General features: G+C 45.7%; 1 protein-coding gene across 1 annotated transcript in view; it reads left to right on the top strand.

Annotated features, from left to right (window-relative positions):
• Positions 1-16,565, top strand: part of NRK (Nik related kinase) — a 128,070-nt gene that overhangs the window by 44,538 nt on the left and 66,967 nt on the right. The window contains exons 9-15 of the mRNA XM_083486259.1: positions 336-414; positions 1,403-1,578; positions 2,630-2,702; positions 3,957-4,164; positions 5,701-5,862; positions 6,722-6,886; positions 14,458-14,610. Coding sequence (XP_083342385.1) covers positions 336-414; positions 1,403-1,578; positions 2,630-2,702; positions 3,957-4,164; positions 5,701-5,862; positions 6,722-6,886; positions 14,458-14,610 — 1,016 coding nt within the window. The remainder of the gene's footprint in view (positions 1-335; positions 415-1,402; positions 1,579-2,629; positions 2,703-3,956; positions 4,165-5,700; positions 5,863-6,721; positions 6,887-14,457; positions 14,611-16,565) is intronic.

Below are 16,565 nucleotides of genomic sequence, written 5' to 3'. Positions count from 1 at the left end.
GAAGGTGACATCACAGCTAGAACAACATAGATAGCATTTTCAGATTGCCTTGTACACAATAGACCACACTTAGTCATACCTAAAGCAAGCCCATTGAAATCAATGGGACTTGTGAGTCATGACTAACCTAAATCCCGTTGGTGCTGTTGCAAGTACGATTAAGTCTGGATGCAACCCAGTGCTTTTAAGCAAAGTCTGTTCACATGTTCTCTTCAAGCATGAAATGCAGTCAAATATAGAGAAATCAAATGATGGCAGGATTGGGAGAGCCAGGCTGAAGGCATCCATTTTAACAGATTGCATATGTGTGCTTGTTCTTCCTCTTCTTCTTGCAGCATTATGTGACATGCATCCCATGAGGGCTCTGTTTCTCATTCCACGGAACCCTCCCCCAAAACTGAAATCCAGAAAATGGTAAGAGGCTTCCCTTAAATGGCAATAAATGCTAACTTGTTAAGAACATAAGAAGAGCCTGCTGAATCAGGCCAATGGTCTATACGGTCTAGCTTCCTGTTTCCACAGGGACCAACCTGCATCGTGGACATGAGCAGCACTCTGCCCACCTGTGGTTTCCATCAACATATTGCCTCTGATAGCAGAGGTATTGTATAGCCATCATGGCTAGTAGTCATTGATATGCTGGCTTGGAGCACAATTTTGGCAGCTGTTTCGATTCAGACTATTGAAAACTTTCTACGCATCCCAGATATTGTGATCGTATTGATTCCTTCCAAGCTCTTATCTGCACTGGAAGTTTTGTCCCTTGTTGCAACAGCCTCTGTGCAGACATGGTTTACATTAAAGCAGTGCAAGGGAGTGACTCAGGGGTATAGTACAGGACTGCCAGTGTAGATGACCCTTTGCATGCAGAAGGCCCCAAGGTCAATCCCTGACATCTCCTGAGCAAGTAACATGGAATGTAGTAGCAGACACCAATCTGATGCGCATGCCTGAGCTCAGAAGTGAGATAGCTCCATGATAGGGGCACTTTCTGGTTGCCGCCAAATGAACTTCCAAAGGTTACGGTGCAACCAAGAGGGCCTCATCAGCAATAGTGCAAGGCAGTAAGGAGGGAGAGTTCTTATTTAGGGATCCTGGTCCCAAACTGTTTAGGACTTTGTAGGTCAAAACCAAAGCCTTAAAATTAGCCCATCAGTTTATGGGCTGCCAATGCAACTCCTTTAGGAGCCATGTAATGCGCACATGATGGGAGATGCGATAGAATAGTCCAGTTGCTGCATTTTGCGCTAGCTGCAGCTTCTGGACAGTCTCAAGGGCAGCCCCGCATAGAGTGCCTTGCAGTAGTTTAGACTTGCTGAGATATTCTTCTAAACTCTTTGAGAAATTGCAAGGGAGAAGTCCTGAGTGAAAAGAAGTCTTTAGGTTGTTGTTGTGTTTTTAGGTCAAAGAAATTTCTGAACTTTGTGGACACCTGTTTGGTTAAGAATTATGTGCATCGCCCAGCAACAGATACCCTGCTCAAACATTCCTTTATCAGAGACATGCAGAATGAACGACAGGTGCGCATCTTGCTAAAAGACCACCTAGATAGGACCAGGAAGAAGAAGGGAGAGAAAGGTAAGGACTAAAGCTTAATAACCTGGGACCAGATTACCTATGGGATCGCCTTAGCGAACCTGTGCCAATTCAACCACTTCAGTTGGGAGAATTGGCACTGCTGCAGGGACTACATAATACCTGTTCCACATTTGTTAGAATGAGATTTTAGTGTGGTACTTTGGAACCGCCTGCCTCTTGAGATCAAGCAAGTGCCTACTAAAAACATTCTTGTTTAGACAAGCCTACCCAGGTGCTTAGGAAGTTGAGGTAATTTTTATTTGTTTTGGTATTTTAGCTTTTGTATGTTTTAAAGCAGGGTTTTAATTTTTTCTTGACTTTACCGATTTATCTTTTGTAAAACTCTTTGAGGCTTTTTACAATCAAGAGGTGTGTCAATTTCATGAAATTAATTAATTGAATTGCTGCCAGCTTCCTCCCTGTTGACCTTAGCATGGAAGAGAACAAAGGAACATAAGAAGCGGCTTTATACTGAGAAGATCATTGGTCCATCTAGCTTAGTATTGTCTGCACTGAACGGCAGCAGCTCTCTGGAATTTCAGACAGGATTCTGTCCCAGCTTTACCTTCACACATTATGCTTTGACCAACTTGGGTTTGTCCCTGAATGTACATTCAGAAGGGAGCCTCAGTCAACTCTGGCTCCCTGATTAGCACACGACCTGATAGACAGTTTTGCAAATGTGATGGTTGCATTCAAAGCATTCACATACTGCATTTTTAGCTGTGTACCTGAAATAGCTTGTGTGTGAAGCTGTGTTTTTTTAACTGAAGTAGGACTTCACTGAGAGCTGACTATAGCTACATATACATATTAGTAAAAGATTGATTAGGCAATTAGGCGTTGACAAGACTTCATCATCATTACAGATCAGTAAGATAAAAAATCAGATAATATTGCATTTAAGCAGAAAACAAGTGAATGCCAGGCTGCTCGTATGTTTAAAATGTTTGACAGTTTCCAGTGTTCGTTGCGATAAATGTGGGGGCAGATTGTAACACACAAAGCAGTCAAGTTTCCTAGCTAGATTTGGTTTTACTTCTTCTTTCAGATGAAACAGAATATGAATACAGTGGAAGTGAGGAAGAAGCCGATGAGCTGAATGAAGATGAAGGAGAACCAAGGTTACATTTTGCATTTGTAGATAAGATCTGGGTTGCACCCATGAGAGAGATGACTCCCAAGTTTGATCTGCACACTTCCAGAGCAATTTTTGGAGTCATTTTCCTTGTGATGCATTCCTATTAGAGCGGCAGAATTAAGTTGCTCTTTCCCATGCACGATTGCCTGCACAGGGGGCCTGGAAACTCTTCCCCTGGAAGAAGAAGCCACATAGGGCCAGTATCAGGAGTTGGCATGTTTGGGCACTCACTGAGGCCCATTGATAAGGCTACCATCTCAGGTGGAAGGCTCTGGTCCACTCCTGCCACCACCCACAGTGCGCCGCTGCCACTGGGAAGAGGAGAAAGGCAGCTGGCTGAAAAGGCACTCAGACCTGTCAACCACATCTGGTCACTATTTCTCCCTCTTTCCTGAAGGATACAGATGCAGTGAGCAGGGTTGGTTCACAGCAACAGTATCTATCTCGCTCAGAGAAGAGGGAGCTACAGCTTCTCTTCTTCCTGAGAAAGGAAGACACAGAGTTTGTGAGCCAACCAACCCCCTCAACCAAATAGGCCTACTCAGAAGTAAGCCCCAATGATTTGCCATGTTGAGGGAATTGCAGAAGACTTGAGGAGGCTGGGGTTGTGCTTGCCAGAATTTAAAAGCTCACAGTGCAACTATGCCTACTTTGAAGTAAATCCCATTGAGTTCAATTACATTTACTACCAGGTAAGCAGTTTTAGGGTTGTATGGAGATAAAGGAAGCAGCTCTTACTCCTAATAAACAAAGTAATCATGCCAGACATCTTACTTACTTCAGCTGCTAAAATCTGAGGGAAACTCCACTAGACTTTGAAGCACTGACCTGTTGCTCCCCCTGCCCCTTGCCATCGAAATGGGATTCCATGAAAACTCAAATATATATATCTCTCTGAATTGTCTCTTGTTCCCATTCAGTGTTTGCTGATGAATATAAAGTGTGAACAGATGCTAAAATTTGTTTTGGGAAGGCAACAGTGAAGTAAAATCTCCAGTGAACAAACAGATAATCAGCTTTAGCCTGGATTCTGAAGTGTTGTTAAAACAGAGGCATTGTAAATATAGAGGAGGGCTGGTGGGGGAGAGAGATTCTGTGATTTTTCTTTCCCCTGGAACATTCTTCTTCTGTAAGCTAGGACAGCAAGCTTTTCCCCAGTGGCACTGTGTATGCTCTGTCGCCTTAATATTATGGTTAGTCAAACAGATATTTCCTCTTTTTTTGAAAAAAAATTAAGCTCCATTGTTAATCTCCCTGGTGAATCCACCCTGCGCCGCGAATTCCTGAGGCTTCAGCAAGAGAACAAAAGCCATTCCGAACCTCAGCGACAGCAGCAGATCCAGAAGCAGCAGCTTAAAGATCAGGAAAAGTACAAAAAGCAGCTCTCGGAAGAGAGGCAGAAACGGATTGTGGAACAAAAGCTGCAGAGGAAAAAGTTGGAGGATGTACGATTTGGATTCAGATTTGTTTGTTTTTTCCTGCATGACAGTAGTACTGCATTACAAATATCAAATAAGAAAGGAAGCCATGTTTCTTGTGTCCCCATCTGCACTCCATCTCAAAGATCATCGTGATGCTTTAAACAGCCCTGGCTTCCCCTAAGGAATCCTGGGAACTGTAAACCAGAGTGGTTTAACAATTAGCCCCTCTTCCCAGGGAACTTGGGAATTGTAGTTCTGTGAAGGGGGAAAGAGGGATCTCCTAACAACTTCCTGCACCTTTAAAAACTGCAGTTCCCATGATCCTTTGGAGGAAGCTGTGGCCATTTTAAGAGGAGCGATGCCTCTTTAAATGTACAGTGCAGATGTTTTTAAACAGATTCCTGCTATTATTTAGTGTTGGCAGTGCACATACACAGAGTGGCTTAAGTGTAACCCTATGCAAATCATAGCAAAAAGGCCAGGCCCTGGACCCCAAGGTACTTATGGTCTACATTTTGATATTGGAAAGGCAGCAGGTGGAGGGGAGAAAAACAGAGGCAGGGGTGGCAGATCTGTGGCCCTCCAGATTCCAAGTAGAATCCCATCAGCCCCAGCCAGTATGGCTAATAATCAAGTGTGATGGAAGTTCTAGTCCAACAATATCTGGAGGCCCGCAGGTTATCCACTGCTGGACAGTGGTAGCAGGGAATGCTGTTTTATGTGTATAAACTTTGTCTCAGTTTGGAGGGATGTGTGCAGAGCCATCCAAAATATAGGAAGCAAGTGCAGGTTACACCAGAGTAAATGACGCTGGTGTAATTTGCCCCTATTCCAAACTCTGTTCTAGAGCAAGGCTACTGACGACTGAGGTAGGTCACTTACAGAACTGAACTCCTATCTTTATAAATGTTATTGTTAGTCCTCACACTTTTTGATGAGTGACAATGAACTAGTTTAAACTATCACATCTCGGTTTAACCAGCCAATGTATGAATGAATCTTGTGGCCACAAATGCAGCCTACTTTGTGACGGAAGCAAATGAGCTAGGATTGCTTCAGATGACTACAGTTCACCAGAGCTGGGAAACTTTGGTTAATGAAGGTTATGAAGCCAACTTCAACCCAACACCTCCATATCCCAGCTTATGTTGGAGCCAATAACCCTAGTTTCCCAGATCAGATGAAACAGGAAACTTTGGTTGATGGAAGGCTTACTGGTGTATTTGCTCCCACCACAAAGGCAAGAGCAAAGGGGCTGTGTGAACAGCCGAAGGGTTCATTGGCATCTTGATGTTCCCAGCAAAGCTGTTCTCTTTTGGGATACTTCAGGGCAATTTCTTTCAGACCACTTACTAGTTAGCTTGTCAACACAAGTTAATAAAGATGAGAAGACATTTCCAGCTTTTGTAGATTAGTAGCTATTGTAGAGCATGGGCTTCAAAGCCATGTTTGCACAGAATTAGCCATAGCAGCAGTATGACTTTAATAGCAATTCCTTTTATGAGCAATCTATGATGGGAGATGAAATGAAACCAATATTATTTCCTGGCATGTGTTTAGCACCAGAAGAGAGAAGAGCTTCGGAAGCATTTGGACTTCGAAAGGAGATGCCCGGAGATCAAGGCAGCTCAAAACAAAACAGAGAAGGATAAAGATGTCCTGCAAAGTTGTGAAGATGAGTGGAGCAAAGTGGAAGGAGACAAGAAACTGGAAAATTATCAGGTGTGGATGTAGTTTTGCAGAAGAGAAAATCTCCACATTTTCTGTGGGGGTTTTTATAATATTTTTATTGGTTTTACAAAAAAATTTTATAGACACATACAAACAAATATAGAAACAAACAAACATGTATAATTTCATATCCTTTTTTTCATAAACCTTACTTCATCGACTTCCCCAAACCTCCCCTTTCTGCATCCCAATTCCCAAAATTATTTCAGCAAATCCTAACACTTGATTTCATCAGATTTGTCCCTTATTTTTTTCTTTTACTTAATCTTTTTCAGCTACAAACCCCTTTTTTCCCTCAAATCTGGACATTTTAGCACTCATTAATTGAAAATCTCCACATTTTCTGTGGCAAATGTGATATGTAAAGCCTGGAAGAAAAATGGAAAAACAAAACCCTGTTCCTCTCCCAAGCGTTCAGAAGCAAATAGGGTGAACAGGAAAAAAAGAGGAACCCAGGTGGTAGTGGTTTTCCAGGTTATTCCATACGTTTCAGTCACAGAGGGTAGCAAGACAGTTAACATAAGTTTTAACTGAAGCTGAACTGTAGTGGAATGGAAGCAATGCTGATTGCAACAAACCCAGGGCAGGACAGAAATTGCTGCTTCCTCACATCCCTAGTTGTGGGTCCCACTTATTTGAATTCTACTAGGCACATGTCCTCACTATGTCTACTCTGAGTCACCATGTTCCCATGGTTCCAAATGCCTGAATCAGACCCTGCACCTGATTCAGGCATTTGCACTCATCATTAGAGGGAAGAGATGGTTCACCAGACCTAGCCAAAAGTCCATAGGGTTTATAAATTTTTCCTCTTTCCTCACAGTGTTTTCTTGCTTCTTTCCCACCCTAGAAAAAAGTTGAAGAAGTGCATCATGGCAAGAAGCTTCATCGGACTCTCCCCAAAGATCAAACACAGCTGCTTTCTCTCCAACATGACCACAAGCAGAAGAATAAAGATCCCCCGAAGCTCCTCAGCCCCCAAACCCGTCTCCCATCAAACAGTGCAAGCAAAGAGGTACATTGCAGCTCTCTGGGAATGAGTTGTTCTCTGGATTGAAAATGATCTGCTTGGGCAGGTGGGGTTTTTAAAACATGCTCAAAATTTCACTTGGAGAAAAAGGAAGCCATTAGATTCTCTGTTTATCTAAGCCAGGAATGGGGAACCTCAAGCTCAGGGGCCAAATATGGCCCTCGATGTTTTTCTGTATGGCCTTTGGGATTCTCCCCAAGCCCTATGCATCTCTAGCTCTCCTCTGCACCTTCCTCACGTACTTTTAGCTTGAGCCATTATAATGCCTCTTGCAAGTCAGTTTGGAGAATGTGTGTATGTGCACATTTGCAGCAACCTCTGACTTGGCTGCGACATAGCCTGTACAAAGGTAAGAATCACATCCCTTACAGCAGTGCTCCCCAACCTTTTTATCGCCGCGGACCGGTAAATGTTTGATAATTTTTCCGTGGCCCGCTTGTTTTGAGCTGAGTCCCCCCCTCCGTGCACTTACCTCACGGCAGCTTCTCTTCAGTCCCCGCGTCTCCGACCTCGAGTCCTCAGTCCTCCCGGGGGCGCCTCCTCCCCGGCCAATGGCATGAGGTTTGCCTTTCGACCAATCAGGAAGTGGGAGGGCCTGCTCCCTGATTGGCCAGGAGGAGCATCAGTGTAACAATAGCGAATTTTCATTCGCTATTGTCACACAATGGGCGGGCTTGAGAGGGCGCAATGCTCTGCGCCTCGGCCGCCCGCCATAGTGAAATGATTTGAAGCTCCTCGGGCGGCCCGGTGCCGATTGATCCACGGACCGGCAGCAGTCCGCGGCCCGGGGGTTGGGGAACACTGCCTTACAGCACTCACATTTGCTTCTGGTGTGCCCACCACAGGCATACAACCCTCCCAGAAGGTTGCCTGGGAGAGACTCTGTCCCTTAGACTGGAAAAAAAGTTCCCCATCTCTGGTTTAAGCCATCACATTGCTTCTACTTCAAGGCTGCAGACAAACGGATTGTTGTTTGGGCTGTACAGAAATTCAACCAAGAATTTGGTTTGCTTTTTTTCCTTTTTTTAAAGCAGGTGCTTAAAAAAAGAAGAAGAAACCGTTTGTGGGTAGCTAAGCTAGCCATTTTCTGCAAATACATGGAAGGCTGTAGGAGCCTGGACTCTAAGGGGTGAGGAAGAAGGACAGGTATCTGGGTCTTGAGATCCACAGACATCCTCTGAAGAAGCTAAAGGAAGCTGGCTAAAACCTTTAAACAAAAGCTAAGGAGTTTTGTTGCTTTCCTCATGGTTGTAGCCTTAGAGGGAACAACTGTAGAAATTCAGACCAGTGTGAATTCAACCACTTCAGTGTGAGCTGAAGTGACTGAATGCTCCTCCATGCAAGAAATTTTAAAAAAATCTGCCTAGAAAAAACTAACATGCCATGGAGAAGTGTTCTTGCCTAGCCTATCCCTGATATGCTATATTTCTAAGTGCATGGAGTGTTTGTGTGCACATAGAAGAGCATTCATCAGGCTGTAGCAGAGGGAGAGATAGGCCTGCAAAGAAACGAGCAATTTTTACTTCTCCTCCCTTTGAATGCTTCCCATTCCAGCTTCTGTGTTAACTTTTCCCATCTTCCTTTTCCATTTATGTTGTGTTTTTTATATTAGGGACTGGTGGCAGGGCCCATGTTATTATTGGTAATTCTTAGGTGCTCTGGAAGCCTTTCTTCAGCTGAAGAGTGGGATTTTTTTTAAAAAAAATGTTTTAAATAAGTAAACAAACATCAGCCCTGCCCATCCCAAGTAGTCTGAATTTTACAGTTGAGACAGAAATTTACCGCTTCAGTGAGAACTAAGTGAACAATCATATTGTACTCCCAGTTAGGGTAATGAATTTTTTAAAGTATACTTTCAATGCATACTGAAAGGTGGGTTGTGGGTTTTAATCATTGTTGATGTTTGTCAGTATGCATCCAGGGTGTGTGTTCAAGTGAATGAGTGCAGAATATATAAAGACGGGCATCTTGTCTAGATCAGTGTTTCCCAACCTTTTTTGGGCAAAGGCACACTTGTTTCATGAAAAAAATCTCGAGGCACACCACCATTACAGCCCCGTGACGTCAGCGCGCAGCGTCACGCCGGGAGGGACATGAATTGCTAGCAAATTACATAATCACCTCCTTGAGGGCTGGCTCATCTTCTCCGAAGGCAGAACCCCATTAATTAACAGCACAGACTCACACCATAGCCAAGACGAGGGGGGATAACCTCAGTCATGCACAGTCATGCACATGTGGGGGCTAAATGAGGACGAAGACCGGGCAGAGAGCAGGGTTCACCTGGCCAGGACAATCCCTGGGTGCTCCCTTGGGCCACTCGCCTGACCCACCTCGCAGGGCTGTTGTTGCGAGGATAACACGGGGAGAACCACGCGCGCCCCCGGGAGCTCCTTGGAGGAGAAAGCGGGCGATGAATGCAATGCACGAAATATATGAGAGGTGACCAGGTTTTGCAGGTGAGGGGCCCCCGCCAGCCTCCGCTTCCAACACCCGGCGCAACGACGCCGAAGTTTCCCCCCGGGCTCAGCTCGGGGAGCAGCGCTGCTCCCCCCCGGCTCCCCTTCGCCCTCCCGGCTCTCTCTGCTGCCCACTGGGGACCCCCCTCACCTGCCAAGTCCGGAGCGCCGGTGGAAGTTGCATGCATGCATGCAGGGCGCCGCATTGCCATTGCATTGCACTGCACTGCATGCAACGCCTGCACGCATGCATTGCCTTGCACGCCCACCAAGGGGTCTCCCCGCGGTCCGATGCGTCCCCTCCGGCGCGGATGCAGCATTGCAAAAATAAACACACACCCCGACGCAGCCCTACCTGGGGGGCAGCCTCCACCTCCGCCGCTCCGCCTCCACGGGGATCCCTGGGCTCCATCCTGCCGCCCGATCTCCGCGGGGGCGCAGGCAGGCTGCACGGGGTCTGCGCGGAAGAGCCCCTGCCCGCCCGGCCACCGCCGCTGCGCTCATTCCATGGCCGGGAGAAGAGCGCTTCAAACAAAATGCCCGGCCCGCCAGGCCACGCTGGGAAACGTAGTTCGCGCACCCCGTGCAGGCGCGGAGCCCAAGGGCGAGGGGACTACGGATCCCGGCAGCCCCTGCACCGGGGACGGAGGGGGAGAGGCCAGGTGCAGGGATGGAGGGACGGGTGGGCGAGCGAGTGAGTGAGTGGCAGCCACCAAGCCTTGGCCGAGAGCCAGGAAGGGCCTCCCCGGAGGAGGAGGAGGAGGAGGAGGGAGGCGCAGAGCGGGAGGGAGGGAGGGAACCCCAGGGGTCATCTAGTGACGGCGCCCCAATCGAAAATTTGACTTTAAAAAAAAAAAATCTTTCGAATTTTTTAATTTTTCCCGCGGCACTCCAGGCAACATCTCGCGGCACACTAGTGTGCCGCGGAACAGTGGTTGGGAAACACTGGTCTAGATAATACAGCAGAATGAGAGACACCATTCTTAGCCAGCAATAGGATTGAGAATGGCGAAACTCCTCTTTCATTAGATACTACAGATAGGTGGGGACTGAATTTGATGAATGGCTTGGCTTCCTTGCAGAAGTCATCTGGGTAGATGATGCTCAGGAATTTTGTGCACCTCCGGTTTGCTAATAAACCTGAATGACTTTGGTGTGTCATGCAGACACTCCCCGTGCTCCTCCCGGGGCTGGAAAGAGGTTAGTTTAACCTTCGGTTTACTAGTAAAACTGAATTACTTCGTCACGAAATGAGGCATGTCAAGAAATGGGTCACCAACGTGAAAAGTTTGGAAAGCTCTGATCTACTCTCTGGTTAAAGGCCACTGATGGTCTCTAGTTTGGGGGCTCCCCAAAATCATGGGTTCAGCAAAAAGTCAGTATAAATGACTTATTAGAGGTTGGTTGGTTGGTTGGTTGGTTGGGTAGTTCTAAGCCAGGCATAGGCAAGCTCCGGCCCTCCAGATGTTTGTGACTACAATTCCCATCTTCCTTGACCACTGCTCCTGTTAGCTAAGGTTGATGGGAATTGTAGTTCCAAACATCTGGAGGGTCGGAGTTTGCCTATGCCTGTTCTAAGCTTTAGGGCAGGAGTGGCTAATCTTTGGCCCTTTAGATATTGCTGGATTGCAGTCCCCACAATCCCCCAGTCTGCAAGGCCAATGGTCAGTGATAGTAAGAGTTGGAAATCCAGGCATAGCTTGAGGACTACAGGTTAGCCAATCCTGCTTTAAGGGATGGGAAATGCTGCTCTGCTTCATTGCTTAAACTTTCTCCTCTAATTCTTTTTTTTAAAAAAAATCTGTAGCCCGAGGGGAAGGAAACACACATCGCAAAATGCCAGCTCCAATATTCATCTGCGTCGCTGACATGTATTCCATAAATGACCTCTTTGTACTGGAATGAAACGCATTGTAAAATTTAGTCCATGCCATTACTGTTAAATTTTAATCGAAATGTACTGTTGTGGATTTCTGACATTAGCAGTTGTAGGCAGTGAGTCTCTGTTGGAAGTGTGCGGCATTAAAAGGAAGCAAATTGGGCCTGACATAAATACGCAGTTTCTCTTGCAAGTGCTGATTGTGCCTTGTGTGTTTCCAACGCTATGCCGCCGCCGTTGTGGTTCTGCCTGTTCAGTTCCTTTAATCCCATTTGGCACCATGTCGATTTTGCTCGGGGAGGGAGGGGAGTTGTTAGGATTCACAGGGACAAAATCATTGACTCAAACCATTTCCCCCCAGTGAAATAATAATTACTTCTTATCAAGATGGTTGTCATTTAGGTGAATCTCCTGGCGTTATATTAACAAGGAAGCTGTCGCCATCTGCTTGGAGGAAAGCATGGCAGCCTGCATGTCGAAAAATAAAATAAAATGAGGGCCTGCATTTTTCTGAGAGAGAAGTTATTCAGTGACTATTTATATCATCTTTCTCCAGATACATGGATGCCTTCTCGTCTGGGCAACATTCTGGGGGGTCAGAGGCAAAAGTGGGTGTATGAACTAATGCAAATTTTTTCTTTTGCACAGGAGGCTAGGTTCTGTGCACACTCACACATCACTTTCTGTCCTCCATCCATACAAGCTAGGGGCTTTATCAGAGTCCCTGGATACATTCCAGCTAGGTGAAAACGTTCAGGGGGCAAAGCAGAGCCATTGGGGATTTGGGAAAGAAGGGGTGTGGAAAATCACAAGGGCCACATAGAGAAACCTTAAAGGCCACAGTCTGGCTTCAGGCCTTGTCTTTCAGGCTTCTCTGTCTAGCTCTTGGGCATATTATTATTATTATTATTATTATTATTATTATTATTATTATTCTCTGCCCGTCTGGCTGAGTTTCCCCAGCCACTCTGGGTAGCTCCCAACAGAATATTAAAAGCATGATAAAACATTAAACATTAAAAACTGGCTGCCTTCAGATGTCTTTTAAAAGTAGGATAGTTGCATATTTCCTTGACATCTGATGGGAGGGCGTTCCACGGGGTGGGTGCCACTACCGAGAAGGCCCTCTGCCTGGTTCCCTGTAACCTCACTTCTCTCAGTGAGGGAACCGCCAGAAGGCCCCCGGCGCTGGACCTCGGTGTCTGGGCTGAACGATGGGGTGGAGACGCTCCTTCAGGTATACAGGACCAAGGCCATTTAGGGCTATAAAGGTCAGCACCAATTGTGCTCAGAAATCTGCATCTCCTCCAAGCCACTTCTTCTTCTTGGAGGCTAGACCCTCCAAGTGCCCCTATTTTCCAGGGACAGTCCTGGATTTACAAAGTTCATCATGGTTTCTGATTTGATCCTGGAATGTCCCTGACCATTAGGTCCAGTCGTGGCCGACTCTGGGGTTGCGCCGCTCATCTCGCTTTATTGGCCGAGGGAGCCGGCGTACAGCTTCCGGGTCATGTGGCCAGCATGACTAAGCCGCTTCTGGTGAACCAGAGCAGCGCATGGAAACGCTGTTTACCTTCCCGCCAGAGTGGTACCTATTTATCTACTTGCACTTTGACATGCTTTCGAACTGCTAGGTTGGCAGGAGCAGGGACCGAGCAACAGGAGCTCACCCCGTCGTGGGGATTTTCCCACTTTTCCTTAGGGCCTCCCTATTTTCTTTGGAGAAATTCTGGAGGATATGCAGTTTTGCAGCCTTTGAGCCAAGGAGATAAGAATTCTACAACCTTTAGAATACATCAGAAGGCAGCCCTGTAATAGTGTTTTTATAGATGCTGGAAGTTGGCCAGAGTGCCTGGGGCAACCCAGCGAGATGGGTGGGGTATACATAATGAAGAGATGGTGATGGCAAATACATCCCTATTTTCATCAGATAAATGTTGGAGGGTATGTGAGGAGAACACACCCACCCTGAGTGCTTTTGGGTGGCTGAAATGTGTCCTTGAACAGCAATAAAGCCTCTTGCTGTGTGCGAGGTGTGTACAAGTGTAGAAGCAGATGGCATTTGACTGGCTGGAATGAAGCCTACTGTACAAAAGTAGGAATCACACCCATTGCCCTGCTTCACCCATCAATGCCATGCAGCCTTCAGAAAGCTGAACATAAGAGAGTGAGGTGCTTGGACTGCAAAAGCTTTTCTACCCTTGTCTTAGCCTAGCCAAGGGCAGAAGCAAAAGTTATTCACCAGTTCCTGGATTCCCAACCCCATGTTTCACCCTTTAAGATGAGCATGGAGAAGCCTTTCAAGATGACTGCAAGGGAGAATCAGCAAGTGGAAGGAATATATCACTTTCCCCTGCCTGATGCTTCTCCGCCTCATACCCCTCATTCTTAGACATTTCCCCATCACGAACACACACACCAGTCAGCAGCAACACCAGAAGGGAAGGGTTATGCACAATGTCCTGCCTTCCACTTCCTCTCCAAACAGCTCTGCCTCCAATCATGGTAGGTGCAGATACAGAACTGGGAATCCCATGATTGCTACATAACTTCTAGTGCTGATCTAGCAGTTCCTTTTGAATTGGCATCATTATAAAATAGGAGGAGGAGTTGTGGTAACTATTGAAGAATGAATTTAAAACTGGGTTGAGGGGGTGAAGCCAGAAGAAAATGCACAGGGCAGTCTAGCTGAAGAAAGTAGGGCTTTGCATCTGACAGGCATATGTCATAGCTGCAATATCAGAAGTAAGTAGATTTATTGGTTTGGCCTTAAGCCATAACAACAGTACTGAGCTACCAGGGCAAAATAAAATCCAAAAATGGCAGGGGCCTGCACAGGTACATCATATATGGATTTGTCTGAACCATAGGTCGTGGCGAAAACCATAATCTGATAAAATGGGTACAGGATGTCAAAACCCATACGGTCATCGATCATTAGAACAATTCACGACATGCCCATAGTGCAGGGGAGTCTTCGCTGTGAAGGCAAACAAAGCCACCATTTCATTTACATGCCAATTGCTGTCGGATAGCCCTTGGAATTTTAACGTTGTTGATTTAACAGCAAATATAGAAAACGCAAGCAAGAAAATGTTGCAGATGTCTGCACCTTATCTCCTTATACACAGGGCAACTCAACAACAACAGGGGTAAACAGACACCCATCTCATTGTTGAATTTGTTGAATATGTCTGTCTCTGTTGGTTTGTTTCCAGACTGAGAGCAAGCGTGAGAAGAGTGATAGTATCCAAACTGATCTCAACTGGGCAGCCGTTCTTGGGCATGATGCCACCTCACATGGTCGACTAGGTTCTGGAAGCAACTCCAGCCCATGTACTCCAGCTTTGCAAAGAGCAGTGGTGGCTCAGGTAGGAGATCCCCACTGAAGGTTATTTACAGTTGTAGAGGTCTATGAGATGAGATGATCTGTCAATTTTGGTTTCTCTCACATTTCCACATCAGTTTCTGACACACACACACACACACACACACATAAAATCTTCAGGATAATTCATTTACATTTTAGTGTGAATTTATTCTACATTTTTCCAGGCATTGTTGCCTAATGTATACATTTTTGCAAAGCTATTTTTTCCAAATATAATGCATTTTTCTACCTTGTTTTCAATAGTCTATTAATTTAAATGCACACTTTATATGCATATGCTACTGTATGCATTTTTGTACTTATTACTTGGCTGGGGAATTGCGCTGTAAAAATTGAAGAATGTTGTGGTTTGTTTTGCTTCTTGTTTTGGAAATAATTAGGTAAGTTTCCTTTAAATGTAAATGGAATCAAATTTCTCCCCTCTTCCTAGAGACGGTTTAGGCATGATGTGAAACCTTGGTTTGTTACCCTGTCCAAACAATATTTCTTCCCCAAACATATGCTTCAATTCTTCTTCTTTTTAAAAGGTCCTCTTTTCAATGGCACAGTCCAGTTTCTCTGCCTTTTATGTTTTCTGTGCTACAGATAAGGAAATAAATCAGGTGATACAGGAGCACAGGAAGCCGCCTTGTACTGAATCAGATCATCTAGCTCACTATAGTCTATATCAATTTCAGCTCTCTGGGATTTCAAACTAGGAGTCTTTCCTGCATATAGATGCCAGATATTGAACCAGCGACCTTCTGCATGCAAAGCAGATGTTGTTCCACTAAATCACTTTCCAGAAATACAGTTGCCCTCTCCTGCAGCCCTCGTGTCAGCTTCTGCAGTGGCCAAATGTACAAGAAACCCTTCTCTTTTTTCTTTTTCTCTCCCCACTTTTGGCCTAGAACTCAGACAGAACAGAGAATTGGGCTGTGACAATCAATTGTTTGTTAATACTTCCATTTCCTGCTGAACGATAAGCGAGAGATTCAAGGCAGGCCCAGCAAGGTCTGCTTAGATGACTGTTATTTGTGATGACATTAATGCCTGACTGGATAAATTCCGGGATATTATTCTTGCATGTTGCACAAAAAGCCTTGGCCCACTATATCTGCTGTATTTCCATTGGAAATATTTTATTGTGCATAATTCATAGTGCACAATAAATGTATCTTTGTGTTTGGCAGAGCAAGAACAAAGGAAGGTTCTCTTCCCAGAGGGCCAAGTTACAGAGGTCATTGTGAGGGAGGTTGGGTAGGAGGGTCTGTCTCTGTTTGCTTGGGCTGTGGCTTCCCTGTGTCAGACTCTGCTCTCCATAAAGTTGGGGTTAGAAAACAGACAAGCAGCACTCATCAGTGAGCTGAGAAGCAGAAGAAGGGTTGCAGCTCAGTGCTGGAGCATCTGTTTGCATGCAGGAGGCCCCAGGTTGGGCTTAGAGAGACTCCATCCTGAAACCCTGGACAGCTGCTGCCACTCAGTGTAAGCAATATTGAACTAGCTAGACCAATGCTCTGTCTCCATATAAACTTGCTTGCTAATTGCACCTCAGACTGGTAAACTACCTGACTTGGGAGCATAAGAAGGTGTTGAGGTTCCACCTGAGTCCATCAGAATTAAGAGGTATCTTTGCTAGCATGGCTAAACTCCTGAAAGTTCCCTCATTTTTGGCCTGAGGTGGGTGGTGGCAGGCAAGTTGACCTGTTGCCTGATTAACTCCTGGGCCACCAGTTCAAGAACCATTGTGGGCTTGTCTCCTGAAAATGGGATCTCAGCTTTTCTCAAGACACAGCCCCCCAGCGGAGCAAGCAAAGCATCCCAAGGAAGAGCCTTTTGGGGTTCTTCCAGTGCTGTGAAGTGTTTTGAACACTTGAAGGTGCTAAAGCTTATGAACCAGTCCCTTGCATCTTTCATCCAAAGGACAGGATGATATTGTGAGGATGCTATGCAAAA

The sequence above is a fragment of the Podarcis liolepis genome (genome assembly GCF_965112155.1).
Source record: "Podarcis liolepis genome assembly, chromosome: Z".
Lineage (NCBI taxonomy): Eukaryota > Metazoa > Chordata > Lepidosauria > Squamata > Lacertidae > Podarcis > Podarcis liolepis.
Note: the sequence above shows the minus strand (reverse complement) of the source record. Positions and strands in the feature narration are given on the sequence as shown.